This window comes from Bos indicus, chromosome 15 (genome assembly GCF_029378745.1).
Source record: "Bos indicus isolate NIAB-ARS_2022 breed Sahiwal x Tharparkar chromosome 15, NIAB-ARS_B.indTharparkar_mat_pri_1.0, whole genome shotgun sequence".
Classification (NCBI taxonomy): Eukaryota; Metazoa; Chordata; class Mammalia; order Artiodactyla; family Bovidae; genus Bos; species Bos indicus.
Genome location: NC_091774.1, coordinates 55857891 through 55878853, shown reverse-complemented (window position 1 = coordinate 55878853; position 20963 = coordinate 55857891). Strand labels below are relative to the sequence as shown.

Genomic DNA, 20963 nt, shown 5'->3' with positions numbered 1-20963 from the left:
AATCTTGTAGGCTGAAAATTTTAAATGTTTTAAAATGGATTTAAAATATCTAACCTAGTCTTGCCTAGTCTATTTTAAGCATGCTCAGAACAATTACATTAGCCTCTTTTATGTAATTTTTATGATAATAGATTCCACAAACTCACAATGGCCATGACAACATTATAAATTAATTTAAATGTCTCTTTGACTTACAAGTTGGACAAACTATTAATATTCAAATGCATCCAAGTACAATAAGTGATCTAAAAGCTCTTACCATCCTGCCTTCCCAATCACTGAGGCAGTTGATTTGGTAAGGAACCAAGCACCCACTGATCCAGACAGGACAAAATATTTAAGACTCTAATCATTGCCACAGCATCTATGGAATCATTCCACGTTCTCAATGAGACAGTGTTTGACATATGGACTCTCCTTTCCAAGAAATCATGCCTGCATAAAGGGATACAGACACAGAAGGAAATCTGGGTCTCATTACCACAAAAGGCTCTTGTGTTATAGATTACTTAAAAACACACACAAACAGTTTTTTTCTTTTTTTAGATGAGAAATGTCCCAGTCAATGGAACTCAAGTGAACACCCTTCACAGGACAACTTTCCCCACTTGTGTCCAGGTCTCTCTGCCATATCCTAACAGAAACTTACCCAGTTAGAAAGAAGAACACAACAAATGTTGGGCCACTATGCAGGAGTTTTCCAAACAGTATCAAGCCATGCAATGTAAAGTCTATCCCAGCAAAGTTTCATGAATATAACAGAATACCAGTTTAGACTTCCATCACTAGAGTCTTACTAAGCATGCAGCTGCTACAGAACACTAAAAACTTGTTAGATGTCTGGAAGAGGTTATTATTCAAAACAAGGAGGAAAACTGCATCATGACAGGAGTAATACGGGCCTTAAAATCAGGCCAACCAGGGATGACTTTAGTTCTGCCACTGGCTAGTGGCATGTATGATGGCCATGTATGATGTGGCCATGTATGATGCTCCATGTTGCATATTTCTACTCACTGAATCTAAAATTTCCCATCCTTCTTTCAACAAGGTAATACTATTTTATCTTTAAAAATACCTCAGGTATCATCTTCTCTGTAAGACTTTCCTCATTCCCTCCTGGTAGATCTGATTATTCCCACTTCTTTAAGTCCCACATACCTGGTATAAACTTCTAAGTGCCTGACACAGAGTACAAATTCAAGAGAGATTTATTGATTGGCTTGATTACAAGTTAGCCTCAAGTGGACTGAAGTTTCACTGAGGTAGGATAAGTGCCTCGGTCACCTCTGCATACCCCAGCACCTGGCACCATAAATGACACACAAGGCACTCGATAATTCCAAAGTACGTGGAAGTACCTTGCAGAATGCGAACGTGAGGTCTTAAAGTCCAATACTGCCATGTGTGCTTCTAAAACCAATTCCTACAAGTTATGGTAAATAAACAGGGCCTTAGAGGAGAATTAAACATTGACTTCATTTCATTTTTTTAGCAGTAAAAACTGCACTAAAACTAAAAGATAAACTAATTTTTTTAGGGAAAGAAGGAATGTATTCAGCTTGGATGAATAGGGAACAAAAGGTGGGAAAAATTAGGAAATAAATTAACTCCAGAAAACAAAAATAGAATCAAGAAACATCCCAGAATGAATTGAGGTGATACTCTAATACCAGTAGTATCCCTGCTTCTCTTGTTGCTACTGCTGCTAAGTCACTTCAGTCGTGTCCGACTCGGTGGGACCCCATAGAGGGCAGCCCACCAGGCTCCGATGTTCCTGGGATTCTCCAGGCAAGAACACTGGAGTGGGTTGCCATTTCCTTCTCCAATAGATGAAAGTGAAAAGTGAAAGTGAAGTCACTCAGTCATGTCCGACTCTTAGTGATCCCATGGACTGCAGCCCACCAGGCTCCTCCGTTCATGGGATTTTCCAGGCAAGAGTATCAGAGTGGTGTGCCATTGCCTTCTCCGGCTTCTCCTGTTGCCACCTCTCAAATCATTCTATATGTAGCAGCCAGAGTGACTTTTAAAAAACATCAATTCATATCATCCCCCTTCTTGAAGCTCTTCAGGGTTTCCCACTCCACTGAGAATAAAATAGGAACTCCTTTCAGTGGCCTCAAGACCCTAGCTGACTCTCCTACATCTACTGATGGAATTCTTCTCTTTTCTCACTCTGCCCCAGCCACACAGGTTTGCCCTGGTCTGTCCTTCCTTCCTCTCTCTGGCAACTAATTCCAATTACATTTATTGACTGCCTTATATAGGAAAAGCTCTTTCAAATGCTATCTCATTCAATCATCACAATGAACTGAAGATGTAAATATTACCTCATTTTACAGGTGAAGAAATTCAGTTCAGTTCAGTTCAGTCGCTCAGTCATGTCTGACTCTTTGCAACCCCATGAACTGCAGCGTGCCAGGCCTCCCTGTCCATCACCAACTCCCTGAGCCTACCCAAACTCATGTCCATTGAGTTTGTGATGCCATCCAACCATCTCATCCTCTGTCATCCCCTTCTCCTCCTGTCCTCAATCTTTCCCAGCATCAGGGTCTTTTCAAATGAGTCAGCTCTTCGCATTAGGTGGCCAAAGTATTGGAGTTTCAGCTTCAACATCAGTCCTTCCAATGAACACCCAGGACTGATCTCATTTAGGATGGACTGGTTGGATCTCCTTGCAGTCCAAGGGACTCTCAAGAGTCTTCTCCAACACCACAATTCAAAAGCATCAATTCTTCCGTGCTCAGCTTTCTTTATAGTCCAACTTTCACATCCATACATGACTTACGCTGTGAGAAATTACATGATTTTCCCAGAATACATGTATCTTCTCCCATGCCCCTTACCCTGAATTTTTTCAGATATATCAAGCTGATTCCTCAGAATCCTCAATCATAATGCCCCCCTCTTCTAGGAATTCTCCCCCAGCTGTAGTAGGTGAAGTGAAAGTCAATCAGTCGTGTATAACTCTTTGCAACCCTATAGACTATATAGTCCATGGAATTCTCCAGGCCAGAATACTGGAGTGGGTAGGCATTCCCTTCTCCAGGGGATCTTCCCAACCCAGGGATTGAACCCAGGTCACCCGCAAGGCAGGCGGATTCTTTACCAGCTGAGCCACCAGGGAAGCCTGGTTTGTTTCAGCCTTCAGATTTTCTGTTAAACATTTCTCCTCAGAGAGGTCTTCTCTGATTACTTTATCTACAGTAGGTTTCCCTATTCTCTAAGATAGCATACTCTTTTATTAAATACTTGTTAAATACTTCTTTTCTTATTTATTGCCTTTATTTTTTACCTCCTTTAAGAGCGTGTATGCTCTATGAAAGAAGAGAATATATTTGCTTTTTCCATCATCATATCCTCAAAGCAGCACATGCCTGGCATTTAGGTGCTCAGTTGATATTTTTTTCAAAGAAAGAATATTCTGTATTCCTACAACCTGGCCCAGGGCTCAAGGTACTTATTAGGTTTATTAAATAAATGAATGAAAGAAAGAATGGGGAAAAAGATGTATCAAGAACTTCAAGACACCATGACCTAAAATTAACACCAAAGCACATGTGTATGACTTACAGAGATGAGTGGGAACACTGTACAATGGAAAACGGACAAATCCTAGCAAGATCATTACCTAGTTTTGTGGTCTTGAGCAAGTCACTAAATAGCTCATTAACACATTATACCACCTTTCTTACTGGGTTATTTTGTTTTTGGGAGGATTAAAGATAAGGCAAAATGTCTTGCTCTTAAATAAAATCTTAACAATCATGTAAAGTACGTAGTACATGAACTACTGTGTTCATACTATCAATTAGAAGATCAACTCAAAGCTTAGATGATGAATTGGTCCAAAATACATGGTTTCTAGAAAGGGAACCAGGACTCAAATACAGGTCTTCCCATTCCTGTTTTAATCATTAAAAAAAAATTTTTTTTTTTAGTTGCAGTATAGTTTAATGGTAGCTCAGTCGGTAAAGAATCTGCTGCAGTGCAGGAGACTTGGGCTGGATCCCTGGGTCGGAAAGATACCCTGCAGAAGGAAATGGCAAACCATTCCAGTATTCCTGCCTGAAAAATCCCATGCCCAGAGAAGCCTGGTGGGCTACAGTCCCTGGGGTTGCAAAAGTCGGCCACAATTTAGCAACTAAACCACCTCAATAGTTGAATTTACAACACTGTATTAATTTCTGCTGTACAGCAAAGTGACTCAGTTATATATATATATAACTATACACACACACACACACACATTCTTTTTTGTATTCTTTTCCATTATCGTTTATCAAAGGATATTGAATATGGTTCTCTTTCCTATACAGTGGGACCTTGTTGTTTCTATATGTATCAGTTTGCATCTATTAATCCCAAACTCCGGCTCCTACCTTCTACCATCCCTTCCCTCGTGGCAACCACTAGCCTATTCTCTATGTCCCTGATTCTAGTTTTGTTTCTTAGCCAGGTTCATTTATAACACTTTTTACATTATGTCCCAACTACTTGTTGTAAAGGACAAAAAAGTAATACACTAAAGCAGTCTTAAATGTTAAAGGATCACAAATAACAGATTCTTTACAGGGAAATGGAAGAAAGTCCCAATAAGCACTAGTAATGCTCTATTCTGGAATAACCTGTTCCCAAATAGATTAATGTGCTAGCTTTGGGTATAATCTATAGAACTTTTTAGTAGTCCTCAAAGCATTGTTTACATTAGGAGAAAAGAACCCACTCTGCTAACAATAAAAGTCATCTTTCTACCCAAATGTCAAGTAAGTTCTTTTCTCTGGCATACTGGTAAAGAGATTAGGAAAAATATTTTAAAATATAGCTATTACTGTGAATGCTATTTGTAACATCTTTAATGTAAATTTCTTTTAATTAAAGAGGACAGAGATGACAGTATAACAAGTTTAACCTATGGGAGTGGGAATGTCACAAAATTTAATTTTCAAATACATTTTATGTCAGCAGAAATATAACTTTATAAACAGAGCATACTAAGGTTTACAGCTTTGCTCCCAACACAATTTTTTCATGAAAAATCAAACCAAAAGGACAGGAATATTATTAGCATTCTTGAGAAGCCTACTGTCTGATTTTCTTAAACCCCATTCAAAAACTATTTTAACTTTCAAATAGAAAGCTCAACAATTTTCCCCCCATGATTAGACCAAATATCCTCTTAAGTCTTCCATTGGGGAAACTGATGCTATATACTTACAATTGGGAAGGGACAGAAGGTTCCAAAACTTTTCTGGAAGAAGGGACAGGCAACCAACATTTCAAGATATCTCTTTTTCCTTGCAACACACCCATATTTTATACCAAATCTTTAGAAGGAAAAAGAAATAAAATACCTTGGAAGTCTTCAGAGTTCGGCAACTTGACACCACATACAAAGTAATCTTTATGCTCATTCTGCGAATATAACCAAAGAATGAAATGAATTTTATGTATAAACAAAGAAGCTCTAAATCTAAAAAATTTAGGTGTTAATTCAAAGACAATACTGTCAGATATAAAATATTACCCTAATTGTTGAAGCTGAATACATAATGATTTATTATATTATTATCTGTATCTTGATATATACTCTAAATTTTCTATATAATACATTTAAAAACATATCTAACAAAAAGTCATGTAAAATTTTAACCATAAAGCTAACTATTCTTTGACCAATTCAAAGCTATAAATGAGAATTTTTAAGTAGAATTAACAAGTCTGTGAGTAATCTAAAACCCTATTAGCTTTCCTCTCAGAGAATTAGTCTTTTAAGTCCCTTTGCATTAGAAAGAAAATAAACCACCAAATTTAGCAGATTTAATTCTCTAAAAAAGAATCCTAATAATTTACATTTGTACTTACTCTAAGAAACCAAATACAGAAACTTAACATCTTGACAGCTACCACAGGGGTATCTTAAGTAATACTAATAAAGATAAATTAATTAGTAGTTATATATTTAAAGCAATGTGTATGTATCTGCATGCATGTCTCAGATAAGGTAGAAGATGATAATGTGGTTGAGAGAAAAAGTCCTAAAGAAACCAGAAATAATTTGGCATTCTTTCAGGTGAAGATGAGTTCACTCCACCACTAAATAGACAGAAAAAATAAATAAACTAGTGAAACCTAATGCCAACTAATTCTAAATCTACTTTTTAAATAAATATTAGCTTCTGAATGAATAATAACAGAGCATATGATTAAGACTAGAGCAATGGTGTTTTCTTTGAGAGGAAATTTCAAATAGAAATCTCTTAAAAAATTTTTTTTTCCCCCAGAAAATCTGAAACTTACCAAATCAATAGGGTAAATGTAGGAAAGCTCAGATAGTAACTGCCTGCAACGAATTGTCAACTGAGCATTAGTCTTCAGAAAGAGTTCTCTAATGAGGAAAGAAAAAAGCACATTTGTTAAAAAACAAAAAACAAACAGGTTTCCTTGCTTTCTAACAGTTATTTCCAACTAACTGACACAGAGAAAAATTAAATGATCTGCACTGGGCCACAGAAATTCAGAAGCAGAAGCAAGAATAACAGCTAACATGAGTCCTGACCTATCTCTATATACCATCAATCACCCTAACTATATAAGGAGGCCTATTGTATGTATCCAGCACCATGAAAAGAGATGTAAAACGTACAAATAATCACTGACTGGACACCTACTACTGTATGCCAGGAGCTTTACAAATGGCTTTAATTATCATATCAATGACAACTTATTCGGTTGATATTACTATACCCATTTTACAAACAAGAAAACAAGATTTAGAGAGGCTCAGTAAACTGACCAAAATCTCATTTAAACTGAGGCCAATTTGCAGGAAATACCCATATGGTGTTTCCTCAAAACAGCATTCTACTTTCATTTACAACTACAGATGTCACAACTACCTCAAAAAATAACCTGCTGTCATATTACAAAAGTAAAAGAATAAAAAGGACAAAGCCAAAAGGTGTGGCATGAGACGATGCCGCTTTTCCCTTACACTATTTAAGAAACATGACTAACAGCTAAATTATCCATAGCGCATATTACCTGCTCAACTGTGTCCACAATTAAAAAGGAGGTAATTTAGGAAATGCAGCAGGTTAGAGTGGAACATAAAGCAGTACAATGCAAAGAGCGCTGAAGACTTAAAGGCATCTAGTTCTGCTTTCCTAGTGAACCAGACAAAAAGTAACCTCCACAGTTTTGCCTCCCTATCTGCAAATTGAGAGGATTAGATTAGATGATCTCCAAGGTTCTTTCCAGGTTTCTTAATTGCTAAAATTTCTTAAACAAAAATGCACAATGGGATGACTTTCCAGTAAAAGTGAGTGAAGATGAGAAGAAGATCAGAGGTGGCAACAAGTTAAGCATATGCTGCAAAAAATAAAGGGAAAACTATTAGCATTTGTTAAATGACTGTCATGGAGCAACTGAAATCAGCTACAGTTCTAAGTGCATGTGCAGTCGGTCGTGTCTGACTGCTTGTGACCCCACGGACTGTAGCCCATCAGGCTCCCCTGTCCATGGAATTCTCCAGGCAAGAATACTGGAGTGGGTTGCCATTTCCTCCTCCAGGGGATCTTTCTGACTCAGGGATCGAACCCGCACCTCCTGCATTGCAGGCAGATTCTTTACCCCTGAGCCACTGGGGACCATTTTATATTTGACAGTGAAGGAAAATAATCACAACTTGTTCTTAAGAAAAGAAAAAAATAATGGTAAAATAGTATTTTAGGAGAAGTCTGCTAGCAACATGGAGAATGAACTGGACAGCTGGAGAGACTTATGTTAGAGAATCTGAGAACTGCTGAGGTAAGGCAAGTGAGCTAAAGACTGAAGAAATTACTAAAGAAAAACTGTAAGCTGCACTAAATGTCGAAGACTGGAAGAGGAGGAGATTCAAACATGAAGTCATGGTACTGACGCCCTGCAATCTAGAAGAACAGCGTTCAGGCTTCCGATTCCGACTACGTACTAGGCGCCCTCATAACTGCCTCTAGCACAGTGCCTGACACAATAGGGGCTGAATAAATGAAAGTGGCACTGAGCGTAGTAACTGGCAAAAACACTGGCAGCTTAAAAAACACTCCGTTTCTAAATCCTCTCCTCAAACTCAACACTCCTAACAACCATTCTCAGTGTTCCGCTTACCTTTTCGCGGTACACTCCTTTCTCAACTCATTTAGGGATTCCTTTTGGAGTTGAAGCTTGAGGTGCTCAGCTGAAAATGTACTTCCTAGAGAGAGATGAAAGGAGACAATTCCAGATGTAACACTGCAGACAGGACTGCCCAGTCACAACCAAACAGGCAGAGCCCAGTCCCCCAACTGTGAGAGGAAAATAAAAAGAGTAAAAGGTAAAATGAGGACAGAGGACTTTCGGGCGGATTAACCAGAGTAAAATTCCGATTGCTTCCATTTTTACACAGTCTCTAGCAGGAGTCAAATAGTAAGAGTTCCAGATTCCCTACCTACAGATTTCTGTGTTGCTGATCAAGAAACCCCAATGAGATGTTCAAAATTCAGACAACTTCACTAAAAAAATTAAAAACTGGCTATGAACTCTGGGTGTTAAGGATGATTTACTAAAAGTTAATCAACTGTAACAAATGTACCCCTCTAGTAGGGGAAGCTATGCACAGGTAGGGTTTGGGAGTATATGGGGAATTTGTACCTTCTGATCAATTTTGCTATGCACCTAAAACTGCTCTAAAAAATAAAGCTTATTTTTTCAAGTGGTTAATTTATTTTCAACCACAAATAATACAGAACATTGTTGAAAGTATAAAAAGTAACAGAGCAGGAAAAATTACCTGCATATCGACTACTATAGTATAGTAGTTCGTAAATTAAGTTTTTTTATGATGATTCATCTTATTCATATATATAAATAGCTTTAGTTACAATCATAGTGTGCAGGAAATATATATTCTGATTTTTCCAAATTATGTCTCAAGCATTTTTACATGTTGACAGATAGTCTGAGTTACAATGTTTAATGGCTTGTAAAATATAACTCAGTAGAAGTGAATTAAAAGAACAGTCTACATTTTAACTGATAGTCCAATACCTCAATTCCATTACAGGACATTTAATTTCCTCTAAGTATTTGCATGGCAATAATTAATATTTGTGTATATATGCCTAGTCTTTAGTGTTTATATTAACTTTGGGACCTCCATTTTCATTTATGTGATCATAAAATCCTTTTACATCTTCTTACTCTAAAAAATGATCCTGTCTCAGGCTCTTGATAACCAGGCCTGAAAATTCCAAAGGTCCTAAAGCACAGAAAAACAGTCTTAGATCCTTACATACTAAGTTCTAGATCTTTAAAAAGGAGTTCAGGTCCAAGAACCGTGATTAACAGGAAATGGTAGCCGTACATCTTCTGTACATCTCCTCTAGTGAGGAGCCAGAAGTAGATTAACTGATCAAAATATAGTTTGGACTTGAGCCCTAAAATCACCAACCTAAGTAATTTTATCAACATATGTCTAAGCACCCTGTTCTTCTCTCTCAACTGTATGTTAATGACCAGTAAGTTATTAACTCTGCTCCCCAGACAGAACTTAATCAAGAAATACTACTTATCTTCTTTAGCTCCAATATAATTCCTCCCCAGATTTCGCTCTCAACAATTTCAGAAGACAGTCAGATTGACAACTTCCACCCCTCACCTCATGTACTTTTTCCAGAAAGCACATGAATTCTTCCACTACTATACAAATTTGCAATCTTATTTTTCATCCCAGATAAAAGGCTGCCTCAATTCTACTGAAATCACAAATAAGGCCAAGACAGATCTGGGTTTTGAAATGCAAATGTTATACACCCTCTTTAGCTTTGAAGGTCTTTAGAACATATTACATGACCAAAAGAAAACAAAACATTTGCAAAACAAAGAAAATAAAAATATACACTAGCCAGCTAACAGATGGGGTAAAAGGTTAACAATGGGTAAATCTGGGTGAAGAATACAGGTGTTCTCTGTACTCTTCTTATTCTTGCAGTTTTTCTTAAGTCCAAAATTATTTTCAAATAAAAAGAAGAATATATCCAAACCCAGAAAAAGGTCTCCTACAAGGCTTTTCCACAGGCTTTAAAAGAACTAAGGCTTTAATGCATATGGAATTTAGAAAGATGGTAACGATAACCCTGTATGCGAGACTGCAAAAGAGACACAGATGTATAGAACAGTCTTTTGGACTCTGTGGGAGAGGGCGAGGGTGGGGTGATTTGGGAGAATGGCATTGAAACATGTATATTATCATATGTGAAATGAATCACCAGTCCAGGTTCAATACATGATACAGGGTGCTCGGGGTTGGTGCACTGGATAACCCAGAGGGATGGGATGGGGAGGGAGGTGGGAGGGGGGTTCAGGATGGGGAACACATGTACACCCGTGGCGGATTCATGTCAATGTATGGCAAAACCAATATAATATTGTAATTAGCTTCCAATTAAAATAAATAAATTTATATTTTTAAAAAAAGAACTACAGCTTTAAAACGCAGAGGCACCATCTAAGGCACCATCTAAGGCACCATCTCTCCACATTTTTCTGTTAAAAGGTAATACACCTCTCATTGGTTACACAGTGTTCTCTGGAACAAAACTGAGACTGGTTTAGCTAGGCTCAGGTAGAGAAGAACCAAGTATCTCTAAATATTTGCATGGCAATGATTAATACTTATGCATAGTCTTTTGTGTTTATATTAACCTTGGAACCTCAGAAAAGTCAACCTAAGTTCCAAAGTCACTTCATAAGAAGTAGTAACAAAGAGGCAATGACGTGCTCAATCTCTTCACATGTTGTTCGGGTTATATATTACCAGCCTGAATACTACACAACTGGTGTTGTGTTCTCCCAAGGATATTACATATCTAGAAGCAATGATATCTATCTTTCAGACCACAGATATATCTTGCTTCTCATCTGATTTTCTCAAGATTCAGCATTGACTGGTATCTTTTGCTTGAATCATTCTTTACTACAATGGTTGTAAAATAATATTCGAATTCCAGTGCCCCCTCCATATTTATCAGTTAGCATTCAACATTCTTCTCTAAGCAAGAGGGCTTCCTTCTCCATTAGTTATCTATTATCAATATGGAACCATGAATTCTCTTTTATTTTTCAAAGATTTTGTATTTAATTATTTTGGTGCTCAAGTGGTACCAGATTTGATCAGGCATGCTCGAGTGCCCTTCTGATGTCGTGTGATCATGATATTCAAAACATTATTATCATTTTAATTGCTGTAGGATCTGTAGTGATATTCCCTCTCTCATTTGTTAATTCGTGCTTTCTCTCTTTTTACTTGGTCAGTCTGGCTAGAGGCTTATCAATTATATTGATCTTTTCAAAGAACACCTTTTAGTTTCATTGACATTCTCTACTCTTTTGTTTTCAAGTTCACTGATTTCTGACCTTAATTATTTCCTTCCTTCTGCTTGATTTGGGTTTAATTTGCTCTTCTTTTCTAGTTAAGATGTAAGCTTAGGTTACTAAATGAAGGACTTTCTTTTCTACTATAAGTATCAAATGGTATAAATTTCCTCTAAGCTAGCATCCCTTTAGATGTTGACATATTTTCATTCAGACAAAAGTATTTTCCAATTTTCCTTGTTATTTCTGCTTTGACCCATGATATGTATATGTATGAAGATACACAATACTTTGCATTTTTTTGATTATTTGTATTTATTTATGACACCAAATCTGGCCTAACTAAATATCCCATAAGTACTTGGGGAAAAAGAAAAGTATATTCTGCTTAATTAGGCCAAGTTAGTGGATTATATTGTTAATGTCTTTTATGCTCACTGCTTGTCTACTTGGTACATAAATTATTGAGAAATGAGTGTTATGCTTACCAACTACAACTGTGTATTTAGCTGTATCTCCTTTCAGTTTTTGCTTATATATATATAAGCTCTGTTGTTATATTCGTACATATTTAGAATTGCTTTATCTTTTCATGAACTAGTCTCTGCACCATAGTGTAATATCCCTCTTTATTCCAAGTAATATTCACTGTTCTGAAGTCAACCTTGCCTGATATTAATAGAGTCACTTTCGCTTTCTTTTGGTTGGTACTGGCATAGTGTACTTTTTTATTCTTTTACTTTAACCTATTACACTTTATATTAAAAATGTGCTTCTTGTAGATAGCATTTAGTTGGGTCTTTTTTATCCTTATAAAATCTCAATAATCTTAATTGTGGTATTTAGAACATGTACACTTAATATAATCACTGATATATTTAGGTTAAAAACAACCACTTTGTTAGCTGTTTTCTTGATGTGTTCCTTGATGTTCACTTATTCTTTGTTTCTTTATCCCTCTTTTTAAATGCTTTTGGATTATTTTTTTATTTCCTCTTTCTTCATTTTTGGCTTACTCTTACCTCCCCCTAAACTTTCTAGTTGATTCATTGGAAAAGACCCTGATGCTGGGAGGGATTGGGGGCAGGAGGAGAAGGGGATGACAGACGATGAGATGGCTGGATGGCATCACTGACTCGATGCACAATGAGTTTGAGTGAACTCCAGGAGTTGGTGATGGACAGGGAGGCCTGGAGTGCTGTGATTCATGGGGTCGCAAAGAGTCAGACACAACTGAGCGACTGAACTGAACTGAAAATTTCTAGTGGTTGCCTCAGAGTTTACAATATATAACTTACAGTCTACCTTCAAATAAGATTAAACCATCTCATGTAGAGTATAAAATCCTGAAAACAATACATTCCCAACTCTTCCCTTCTCCACTCTTAAAACACTTCATAAATTTTATTTTACGCCTGTTACAAACCCCAAAACATTGCTGTTGCATTAGAATATCAATAGCCTTCTAGAGCAACTAAAAATAAGAAAAACCGATGAACCTATTTGCACAGCAGCAATGGAGACACAGACATTGAGAACAGACTTGTGGACATGGCTTGGGGAGGGAGGGAGGAAGGAGAAGGTGAGATGTATGGACAGAGTAACATGGTAACATACATTACCATATGTAAAATAGACAGCCAATGGGAATTTGCAGTATGACTCAGGGAACTTAAGTCTGGGCTCAGTGACAACCTAGAGGGGTGGGATGAGGGGGAAGTGCGAGGGATGTTCAAGTGGGAAGAGACATGGGTAGACCTATTCATGTTGATGTTGGGTAGAACCCAACATAATACTGTAAAGCAATTATCCTTCAATTAAAAATAAATTAAAACTAATAAGAAAATGTCTTTATAATATCTCCCTTTCAACCATTTCTGGATCTCTCAATTTTTGTGTGTAGAGCCAAGTTTCTGTATGGTATTATATTTCTTCTGCTGCAGAAGTTCATTTATTATTCCTTGAAGTATAAGACCACTGATAATGAAATACTTTAGTTTGATGTGAAAGAATCTCTTTGTACTTCAGGTTAGATCATTTCTATTGACCGATCTTCAAATTTAATGATTCTTTCCTCAGTTGTGCTGAATACCAATGAGTCTGTCAAAGGCATCCTTGATCGGTGCTGTTTTTGGTTTACAGCCTATTCATTAGACTGTTTATTAGAGTTTCCACCACCTCTCAGCTGAAATTTACCATCTGTTCTTCTACGTTATCTACCTTTCCACAAAATTCTGAAGCATAGTAACTATATTTATTTTAAATACTCTTGCTGATAGTTCCATCACCTAAGTCATCTGAGTCTTTTTTCTGTAAATTTCTTCTCTTGTCAACATTTTGTTGTTGGTAGTGCTGGTGGTAGTGGTAGTGAGGGATTTTTGTTTTGCTTTTTTGTCTCAAAATTTTAAATTTAATATTGAACATTATTTGCAGGGCAACAGAGAACAAAAAGGACATGCTTATTCTGCTGTTAATCTGGAGGGTGGAATCAATTCAATCCGGAATTGAGCTGGATCTGAGTTCTGTTGCTGACATGATTACCTTCAGATCAGACCAGATCAGTCGCTCAGTGGTGTCCGACTCTTTGCAACCCCATGAAAGGCAGCACGCCAGGCCTCCCTGTCCATCACCAACTCCCGGAATTCACTCAGACTCATGTCCATTGAGTCAGCGATGCTATCCAGCCAACTCATCCTCTGTTGTCCCCTTCTCCTCCTGCCCCCAATCCCTCCCAGCATCAGAGTCTTTTCCAATGAGTCAACTCTTCGCATGAGGTGGCCAAAGTACTGGAGTTTCAGCTTTAGCATCATTCCTTCCAAAGAAATCCCAGGGCTGATCTCCTTCAGAATGGACTGGTTGGATCTCCTTGCAGTCCAAGGGACTCTCAAGAGTCTTCTCCAACACCATGGTTCAAAAGCATCAATTCCTCGGCGCTCAGCCTTCTTCACAGTCCAACTCTCACATCCATACATGACCACAGGAAAAACCATAGCCTTGACTAGACGGACCTTTGTTGGCAAAGTAATGTCTCTGCTTTTGAATATGCTGTCTAGGTTGGTCATAACTTTCCTTCCAAGGAGTAAGCGTCTTTTAATTTCATGGCTGCAATCACCATCTGTAGTGATTTTGGAGCCCAGAAAAATAAAGTCTGACACTGTTTCCACTGTTTCCCCATCTATTTCCCATGAAGTGATGGGACTGGATGCCATGATCTTCGTTTTCTGAATGTTGAGCTTTAAGCCCACTTTTTTACTCTCCACTATCACTTTCATCAAGAGGCTTTTGAGTTCCTCTTCACTTTCTGCCATAAGGGTGGTGTCATCTGCATATCTGAGGTTATTGATATTTCTCCCGGCAATCTTGATTCCAGTTTGTGTTTCTTCCAGTCCAGCGTTTCTCATGATGTACTCTGCATAGAAATTAAATAAACAGGGTGACAATATACAGCCTTGACGAACTCCTTTTCCTATCTGGAACCAGTCTGTTGTTCCCTGTCCAGTTCTAACTGTTGCTTCCTGACATGCATACAAATTTCTCAAGAGGCAGATCAGGTGGTCTGGTATTCCCATCTCTTTCAGAATTTTCCATAGTTTATTGTGATCCACACAGTCAAAGGCTTTGGCATAGTCAATAAAGCAGAAATAGATGTTTTTCTGGAACCCTCTTGCTTTTTCTATGATCCAGCGGATGTTGGCAATTTGATCTCTGGTTCCTCTGCCTTTTCTAAAACCAGCTTGAACATCAGAAAGTTCACGGTTCACGTATTGCTGAAGCCTGGCTTGGAGAATTTTGAGCATTACTTTACTAGCATGTGAGATGAGTGCAACTGTGCAGTTGTTTGAGCATTCTTTGGCATTGCCTTTCTTTGGGATTGGAATGAAAACTGACATTTTCCAGTCCTGTGGCCACTGCTGAGTTTTCCAAATTTGCTGGCATATTGAGTGTAGCACTTTCACAGCATCATCTTTCAGGATTTGGAATAGCTCAACTGGAATTCCATCACCTCCACTAGCTTTGTTCGTAGTGATGCTTTCTAAGGCCCACTTGACTTCACATTCCAGGATGTCTGGCTCTAGGTCAGTGATCACACCACTGTGATTATCTGGGTCATGAAGCTCTTTTTTGTACAGTTCTTCTGTGTATTCTTGCCATCTCTTCTTAATATCTTCTGCTTCTGTTAGGTCCATACCATTTCTGTCCTTTATCGAGCTCATCTTTGCATGAAATGTTCCTTTAGTATCTCTGGTTTTCTTGAAGAGATCCCTAGTCTTTCCCATTCTGTTGTTTTCCTCTATTTCTTTGCATTGATCGCTGAAGAAGGCTTTCTTATCTCTTCTTGCTATTCTTTGGAACTCTGCATTCAGATGTTTATATCTCTCCTTTTCTCCTTTGCTTTTCGCTTCTCTTCTTTTCACAGCTATTTGTAAGGCCTCCCCAGACAGCCATTTTGCTTTTTTGCATTTCTTTTCCATGGGGATGGTCTTGATCCCTGTCTCCTGTACAATGTCACGAACCTCATTCCATAGTTCATCAGGCACTCTATCAGATCTAGGCCCTTAAATCTATTTCTCACTTCCACTGTATAATCATAAGGGATTTGATTTAGGTCATACCTGAATGGTCTAGTGGTTTTCCCTACTTTCTTCAATTTCAGTCTGAATTTGGCAATAAGGAGTTCATGGTCTGAGCCACAGTCAGCTCCTGGTCTTGTTTTTGCTGACTGTATAGAGCTTCTCCATCTTTGGCTGCAAAGAATATAATCAATCTGATTTAGGTGTTGACCATCTGGTGATGTCCATGTATAGGGTCTTCTCTTGTGTTGTTGGAAGAGGGTGTTTGTTATGACCAGTGCATTTTCTTGGCAAAACTCTATTAGTCTTTGCCCTGCTTCATTCCGTATTCCAAGGCCAAATTTGCCTTACTCCAGGTGTTTCTTGACTTCCTACTTCTGCATTCCAGTCCCCTATCATGAAAAGGACATCTTTTTTGGGTGTTAGTTCTAAAAGGTCTTGTAGGTCTTCATAGAACCGTTCAACTTCAGCTTCTTCAGTGTTACTGGTTGGGGCATAGACTTGGATTACTGTGATATTGAATGGTTTGCCTTGGAAACGAACAGAGATTATTCTGTCGTTTTTGAGATTGCATCCAAGTACTGCATTTCGGACTCTTTTGTTGACCATGATGGCCACTCCATTTCTTCTGAGGGATTCCTGCCCGCAGTAGTAGATATAATGGTCATGTGAGTTAAATTCACCCATTCCAGTCCATTTCAGTTTGCTGATTCCTAGAATGTCGGTGTATGACATTCTTCAAACTTCCTCTAATTTGTCCCTTTTGGGGATGGCACTGGTGGTAGTGGTGAAGATGGTCTGACATAGGCTTTTTCTCAATGGTACATACTAGTCCTGGATTTAGGTACTCCCTGGGAATCAGCACCTAAGTAAGGGTGCCTCACCATGTTCTCGTCTCTCCTCAAGTGGTAAACCATAGGGGCTTGTTATTCTGTGCATTCTACACTGGCTGGGGAGGAAGGGAGGGAGTTCCTCTATCACTCTGGTTAAACCAGGCCATACTCTGTGTTCCTGGGGAGGGCTTTCTCACTGATTCTGGCCTGCCCTAGGGACTGAATGCCTTGAAATCTTAGTACTTGGATAGTTCAAAAAAAAAAAAAGAAGTTACAATTCTGTACATCATCCAGCTTTCTGTTGTTGTTAGGATGGAAGTGATGCTCCTTCCATCTTTCTACTTTCCAAACAGAGGCTGGAAGTCAAATCTGAGGATATCAAGTTTATTTAAAGCTGTATTCTTTGTATATTCTGTTTCTCTGAGGTCAGTTATTCTGTTTGTTCAACTTGGTCTCATTCACAGTGTTTTCCTCAAATATCTGATGATCTTTAGTTTCCCCTTTAAATCCATGAATAAGTGATTAAATTGGTTAGCAATAGGAAATAGTGTAGGTTTCCTTTGAAGCTATAAGGAGTTACTTACCTAAAGACTTCACCTCTGAATGGCAGCTTAGTGAGGTGGGCAGGTCCTGCTAACAATTAGTTTTCCTTCAGGGTATATATGCTGAGAGAATGTAGTACCTTTCACTTTAAACCATTGCAACTATCAAATAGGGAGAACTTTACTTTGGGATTATGTTACTTTAGGGTATTCCAGTCTTAAGTAGAGCTGCTTTTCATGTTTTCCCTCTTGGCTGGTTGTAAAATTCCACAGTCAGGCCTTGCTCTACTTTTCTATGCCAAAATCTCATACCATGGGACCTAACCAGGTCAGGAATCCATTATGTTAAAAAATAGTTGGAGTAAATGTTATAGGAAGTTACTCCAAATTCACAAAGAAAGAAAATGAGCCAGTAGACTGTTACCCTAATTACTGCTCCATTATTTCTGATTTCCATACTTGGGAGTTGCAAGTTGAGGCATCTGAGAGCTCTCACTGCCTTTCCAGAAACTCCCACTGCAACCTTTTCCATTTGTGTTCCAGGCTGCAGTTTTCCTCTACTCTAGCTTATTCATCAATACAACTCTACTTTGTGTATCTGAGAATTATGTAAAAAATCTTTGCTATTTCAGTAGTACACTCTTTCATTTACACCATTATCAAGAACTTATTTTTTATGCATGTATCTTTATCATCATATCAATAAGTCATTGAGAGGGAGAGAAAGTAAATGCATGGCTTGGTTTATCACACTTCAAAACTGCTTTTTGAAACCCTTGACCCTATGCATGCATACACTATGGCCTCTCTGTTCAGCAAGAACTCAAATCAAGTACTTTAATTTTAATAACCAAATGTCAATGCTGTCTTCTATAAAATGAATAGCTAAAGAACATGAATCTTGATTCAATCAACAAAACAAAACACAGACTCTTTAGGCTCTCTCTCACCAGAAAATTTGGTCTCAGACTGGCTAGTGGCCAGCTCCTGTCAAAATTACAGTTAAAATCAATAAACTGTCATTCTTCTGAGTTTTCTACATCGAGGCAGATGACCAAAAAGCAATATACGTAAACTATTTTAGTTTTTCTCCCCAGAGAAATGCCTTTTCTGTACTATGATTTATGATGCTGCCCTTCTCAAGGGTTAATAGATATTTCTTGCTGTAACTTTTGCAAAATTGCAATTGACTGTCATTTCATTATGATATTTAATATTTAGCACATAAGACACTGGATGCTAACTTCCTGTTGGAAGTTAACAGGCAATAGGAAGCAACTGATACCTTTCATAACTCTACACAACTGGCTTAATAGCTAAGAAGGTCAGAGCTAATTTAATGCTTAAAAACAATAGGCAGATCCTATGGGAAGCAGTGTACTATACTGGAAAGTCTGTGGGCTTAGGAATACGAAAAATCTGGGTTAAATTTTACTTTTGGGACTCTAAACAAGTGCTAACTTCTCTGAAGTTCATTTTCTTCATCTGTAAAATGGAGATAGTTTTACTTTTACTGAATATTTATATTCTCTCAACCTGTCCCCATGAAGCTCCAAGTAGATAAAACGTATACAACCAGCTTGATTGATTTTACTTAAAAATAATCATCACAAAGCACGATCAGGCACAACATCCAACGATTCTATTACAATTTCCTCCTTAATTTGCTTTCTCATTCTTGGAGATCACTACTCCATACATTACCCAAATCCTTACAACTCATCTAAATCCTATATATTAACTACCCTACCTCATAAACCTGGAAATAATAGAAAGATTTCTTTATAATCCTACCTACAACCCAATATGAAACTCGGTGGCCGTTTTCTTAGCCTTCTCCTATTCAGTGGATAATACTTCCACTTCCACTTGAATTTCTTCTTTTCCAACCCCATGTCATGCTACTCTCTTCCTAATAAATTATTTTCCAGCAACAGTGGCCTTCCGTCTATTCTATAACACAGGCACTTCCTATGTCCAAGCCTTTCACTTGCCGTTCCCATTGCTGGAATTCTTATCTTCTAAGACTGAGCTCCTCAAGAAATTCTTTCCTGAGCAATCTTTGTAAAAACGGTCTCCCAAAGTTCTCTTCTATCACCACAGCTTGTTCAGAATCCTTCTCACAATCTGATATCTACTTTACTTGTTGGCTTCTTATTTATCATCTTACCCACTAAGTAACTATCCAAAATTGGAAGTCTTAATTCTTCCCTTTCTCCCAATATCTGCTTCCCTCCAGTATTTGTTTTGATGAATGGTTTAATTACTTGGCCAGCTGTCCAAATCAGAAATTGGAAAATATCTAAATCTTTCTCTTTCCCTCTCTCCTCCAATCCACTAAATCATCAACAGTAGAGTCCATCATTAAATATCTTTTGAACCCACAGATACTGTCCTCCCTTTATATTTCCAAACTGTTTAGATTTTAATTATGTACTGCTTATATTACTGTAATAATTTCCATTATGAGAATTCCTTACCCATAACTCTTCAAAGAGAACTTTCTAAAACATACACCTAATCTCCATTCTGTGTAACGGTCATCAATACAGTCTTGTTTACTTTTTTGTCTTTGAGAAATTTGTTTAAGTTATTTCAATAGATCTCCAAACTTTTTGACATAACTTCCTTTTATGTCATTTATTGCCTCTTCAGCCTCTCCTAGGGACCTCTACTCAAACGTTAGTTGAAGCTTTACTGAATTACCTGAAATTCTCTAATCAACTTCCATGCCTCTGTGTAACTGTTCCCTCTACTTGGGAAGTCTCACCTTCTCCCCCCAGCTATCAGCTCAAGTGTCACCCACCTTCCATGGAGTTCTGGTTTTCAGATGCTCATCATCTGTGTTCCTATGGTCTTCTCTACATATTTCTGTCATGCAACCATCACATCTATCCTTCTGTTTCCATCATCTTATATAATGCCTGGCTCCTTTGGCTGCTCCAAAAATAAAAGTAGACATGTCCATCCATACATACTCAATGCCCTTTCCACGTCCTTTACATGCCCTGTGATTGATCTCCTTTTACTTCTGTGTTGAAACATCTAATTGTAAATGTATTTTTTGGTAAATGTCATTTCCAATGCTTTTGAGAAGTAAATAGAGAAAAAACAATGACAAACCAAAACAAAAGTCTGTCAGGTGGCTTACTTCTAAACATCTATATCTTCTATTGCAAGAGGGGGAGATTAAAATATGCTAGTTTGACTTTCTTACAATCCAATTAAGATATTACTGAAATAAATCATTATAAATATATGGAAAATCAATCATTCTGAAAAGAAAATCTGAGGTTTACTAAGAATCCACCTTTTTCCTCCTCACCACAAAGCTGTCTGTCTTTTACTGCCTCTCACAAGCTACATACAATGCCAACGACTAAATAAATCCTGGGAAAACTGCCTTTGGGTCCAAAAAATTCTGAAAGGCAGTTATTCATTTTGAAGGAAATTTATTTAGGAATTTCTGTCAGATGGCTATAGGAAATCAGAACATACACACAGATGAATAAAATTTAAATTTTGCCATCATTTCTAACAAGCATATCTTGAATTACAAAGTTTGTGAGAAGCAATTTTTCTATTTGTGACCTTATGACCTAAGAGGAGAAAATTGTTACACAATG

General features: G+C 37.7%; 1 protein-coding gene across 3 annotated transcripts in view; it reads right to left on the bottom strand.

The window, feature by feature from the left end:
- UVRAG (UV radiation resistance associated) overlaps positions 1–20963 on the bottom strand; it is a 328846-nt gene that overhangs the window by 130418 nt on the left and 177465 nt on the right. For all 3 annotated transcript variants that reach the window (XM_070803925.1, XM_019975249.2, XM_070803924.1), the window contains 3 exons: positions 8149–8233; positions 6301–6388; positions 5355–5415 (listed from right to left, as the gene is read on the bottom strand). In XM_070803925.1, coding sequence (XP_070660026.1) covers positions 5355–5415; positions 6301–6388; positions 8149–8233 — 234 coding nt within the window. The remainder of the gene's footprint in view (positions 1–5354; positions 5416–6300; positions 6389–8148; positions 8234–20963) is intronic.